This window comes from Mandrillus leucophaeus, unplaced genomic scaffold, assembly GCF_000951045.1.
Source record: "Mandrillus leucophaeus isolate KB7577 unplaced genomic scaffold, Mleu.le_1.0 Scaffold895, whole genome shotgun sequence".
Classification (NCBI taxonomy): Eukaryota; Metazoa; Chordata; class Mammalia; order Primates; family Cercopithecidae; genus Mandrillus; species Mandrillus leucophaeus.
The window spans coordinates 554,877-558,826 of NW_012109752.1; the positions used below are offsets into that span (position 1 = coordinate 554,877).

Below are 3,950 nucleotides of genomic sequence, written 5' to 3' on the forward strand. Positions count from 1 at the left end.
AAAAAAAAAAAAAAAAGACAGAGTTAGGAGCATAATTTATTGGGGGGAGTAATTTCTGTGAAAGATAAAAAGGAGGAGAAAGCAGGATTAGGCCAGGATAGCCTAGACCACAATGCAGATTGGACAAAATCTTGACCCACCCAATGGGGAGCCGTGGAGCAAAGATTACTCATCAGAGGAGTCTCACAGTGGACCAAATTGCTGGGCCCTAGTACCCATACTGTGCTTAGTCACTGGCCAGGAGCTGCCCACGAAATGTGGCCTTGGCTTTTTTTTGAGATGAAGTCTCACTCTTGTCCCTCAGGATGGTGTGCAATGGCGCAATCTCGGCTCACTGCAACCTTCGCCTCCCGGGTTCAAGTGATTCTCTTGCCTCAGCCTCCCAAGTAGCTGGGATTACAGGCGCATGCCACCATGCCTGGCTAATTTTTGCATTTTTAGTAGAGATGGGGTTTCACTATGTTCGTCACGCTGGTCTCGAACTCCTGACCTCAGGTGATCCGCCGACCTCAGCCTCCCAAAGTGCTGGGATTACAGGTGTGAGCCACCGCACCCGGCCAGCCTTGGCTTTAAAGCTGAGGGAGATGCTGAAAACACTGCAGTTGTAGGATGTCAGCTAACTATGGTCCTCGCACCTAAATGGCAAGTTCTTTCTTGAAGTGCATTTGAATAGCACATGTCCAGTTTCCTTTATACCTTTCCTTTATATGCTTTAAAGATAGGTCTGGAGAAAATACTTTTCAGAGGACATACCTCATTTGGGTGCTTCCGGTGGAATTCCTTTATTTGCTTGAGTCTATTATAGAATTCAGCAAACTCATTGGGTCCTGAAATGGCATTGAGCTCCTCCTTTCGTAATCTGCAATTTCAGGAAAATTTCAAAGATAGAGCACAAAGTCAGTCCTCTAACCATGGCTCCTCAGAAGCACTAACTCCTAGATTAGCTGTGACTGTCACTTACCCATCCTTATCATCATACAAATCCCTCAGGTTCCCACTGACCTCCATATACCTCTGAAAGGCAAATACAAAACCATCAGAATGAGGCAATTTGCACAAATGTAGAGCTAAGCAAACAACAAGGGCTCTCCAGTCAAAGCCCAGGGCAATCTCAAGAGATATGGACATGGTCTTAACAGTTCTGTGCTTCCTAGTACCTTTAATAGCCCTGTTTCCTGGTTAGTTTTTCAATAGCCCTTTAACAGCCCTGATTCCTGGTTAGTTTTTTAAGCAGGTCGATTGGAAGATTACCTAAATGATAACATTTAAGGGGTGGCTCCTATTTTTACATACCACCGATGCCTAACTTTCCCTGTAACAGACTCACCCTCTTTGGCTAAACACTAGCTCCCACCTAACATCCTCAAAGATAAAGATGATATTCACTATTTCAAAAAGCTTGACTGAGGAGTAGACAGGCTAAATAAACATTACATAGGCTTCCTTTGTAGTCAAAATATACTAATTCGGGATGGTACAGGTACATAGTCCCCTCCTCCAAAACTTTTGGGCCCAGATTTGTTTCAGAATTTGGAATTTTTAAGTTCAGAAAAGGTATCACATATTATGTAACAGTCCTAGTGGAATCTGGAGCACACAGTTCTGCAGCAAACCTTATACCTTATTTACTAAGTGGGGTAAATTAAAGACCATAAAAAGCCTATCACAGGTTCAGGCCAGTAAACCTGTCAAGTGACAGCAGGTCAGATTTTGACACCAAATAATCACCCAAGGGGAAAAAAATAAAATCCTTGGTTTTCAGAGTATTTTAGGGCTGAGGGCTTGTAATCTGATCATCTCCTGAAAATCAGAAGGTCCAAGTAAGTCTTTTATTCCTTTTTAAACAGGTTTCAAATGTACCCAAGAGTAAGGAACGTAGTAAAATGAACCTCCATTTACTCATCACCTTGTTTAAAAATTTAAATAGCATCTTGTTTTTCTTTTAAGTAATAAATTGAACTACTACCAGACAAATGCAGTTTAGTAGTCCAAAATGCTTTAAAGCAGTATCCTGGGAGAAAAACACTAATATACGGTATACATACATACATACATACATATATATATATATATATATATATTTTTTTTTTAAGGCAAGGATTGTAGCTATGCACCTGAGTCATGGACTCCTCATAACTATTGTTTGCACATCCAAGGGATACAGGATGCTGTAAGAACGGACACGTGTAAGCCGGGCGCAGTGGCTCAAGCCTGTAATCCCAGCACTTTGGGAGGCCGAGGTAGGTGGATCACGAGGTCAGGAGTTCGAGACCAGCCTGACCACCATGGTGAATCTCCGTCTCTACTAAAAATACAAAAATTAGCTGGGCGTGGTGGCGAGCGCCTGTAATCCCAACTACTCCGGAGGCTGAGGCAGGAGAATCGCTTGAACCCGGGAGTCGGAGGTTGCAGGGAGCCGAGACCGCGCCTGGGCAACAGAGCGAGACTCCGTCTCAAAAGAAAAAGGGGGGGCACCTTTCCGATTAACGAAGAATGCGTAAGAGTTCCCCATTCAGAGAACTGAGGAAGCACCCTTACATTCGGCGGCCTGTGGACATCTGTCCAGGCAGAGAGCTCGCGACTGGCCAATCCGGTTACCTTTGGCCAGTGCTCATGCTGAGACCCCGCACTTCACTTCCCCTCTCTTTTCCCGCCCTCGCCAACCCAAAGAGTGACAGACAGCTGGGCACTCACATCTTGCATGGCCCGAGTGCGGTGATCAGAATTGATCTGGTCCCGGAGCTGAAAAAGCAAACGGTGACACAAACGCCGTTAGCTTGCGTTCTGGAATAGAAAAGGCCGCCCGAGGGTGGAGCTTACCCGCTCAGGTTTTATCCGCTCAGGTTTTAGCAGCTGAGGAAGAAAGGCCTCTGGGGCTCTGGACCCCGGGAGGAGGTTACCAAGACCGGAGCTCGGAGAGGGAGCCCCGGAGGAGGCAGGAGGCGGAGTGCGGGGAGGCGCTGAGGGCCAAAGCAAGCTCTCAGAGGTCAAACACGGGATTGAGGCCCATGCCCCTGCCGCAGCCCCTGCTCAGGCCCCACTCACCGTGGACTTCTTAGTGAGCATCTCTTTAGCCATGACGTCCATGAGCCGTTCCTTCTCCTCATGATAGCGCCGCTGCTGCTCCAGTATTGTCTCCATCTTCCCTTAGCCGCAGCCTCCCAATTCAGACCACCTACACGGCCGGAAGCAACTCCTGCCGCCCGGCGCGCCTGAGTCCCCACGTTGCGCATCCAGCTGCATCAAGGTTCCGCGAGTGCCGGAAGTGCCCGGGGACTTAGGAAAACATGAGCACCACAAGGAAGGCCAGTCTATGTTATGGAGATGACAACAGTGCCACCTGCTGGTGGGAGGTGTGGTGGAGCGATGCCGAGAGGTTTGCAGATACCTCCAGGGGGCATAGGAAAACCCAAGAGCCCGAGGTTCAGCGGACCGCTTCCTGGGGCTTGCTGGGGCCGGCTGGGCGGGCAGGTACACTGTGGGGACTGCGCGAGCAGTTGGAGTGCGGCTGGGAGATGGGAAACCGGAACTTGAGGACGCAGCTTTCAGCGTAAATTATGAGAACATTTTCTGCTTCTCTGGACTTCAGTACCTTTCTTAGTAAAATGGGAATAGTGGGGTTTTGCTGGTGGTGTTTTTAAAGAAATTCACATGTGAGGCTGGGCGCGGTAGCTCACGCCTGTAATCCAGCACTTTGGGAAGCCGAGGCGGGCGGATCACTTGAGGTCAGGGGTTCGAGACCAGCCTGGCCAACATGGTGAAACCCCGTCTTTACTAAAAACAAACAAACAAAAATTAGCCGGGCGTGGTGGAACACACCTGTAGTCTCAGCTACTCCGGAGGCTGAGGCAGGAGAATCTCTTGAACCTGGGAAGCAGAGATTGCAGTGAGCTGAGATCGTGCCACTGCACTCCAGCCTGGGCAACAGAATGAGACTCAGTCTCAAAAAA

At 48.5% G+C, this 3,950-nt stretch overlaps 1 protein-coding gene across 1 annotated transcript in view; it reads right to left on the minus strand.

Moving 5' to 3' along the window:
• SF3A3 (splicing factor 3a, subunit 3, 60kDa) overlaps positions 1-3,950 on the minus strand; it is a 47,521-nt gene that overhangs the window by 39,029 nt on the left and 4,542 nt on the right. Inside the window, exons 2-5 of the mRNA XM_011969515.1 lie at positions 3,046-3,769; positions 2,695-2,742; positions 962-1,014; positions 754-859 (exon numbers count right to left, since the gene is read on the minus strand). Of these exons, the coding sequence (XP_011824905.1) occupies positions 754-859; positions 962-1,014; positions 2,695-2,742; positions 3,046-3,141 (303 nt within the window). The 5' untranslated portion in view covers positions 3,142-3,769. The remainder of the gene's footprint in view (positions 1-753; positions 860-961; positions 1,015-2,694; positions 2,743-3,045; positions 3,770-3,950) is intronic.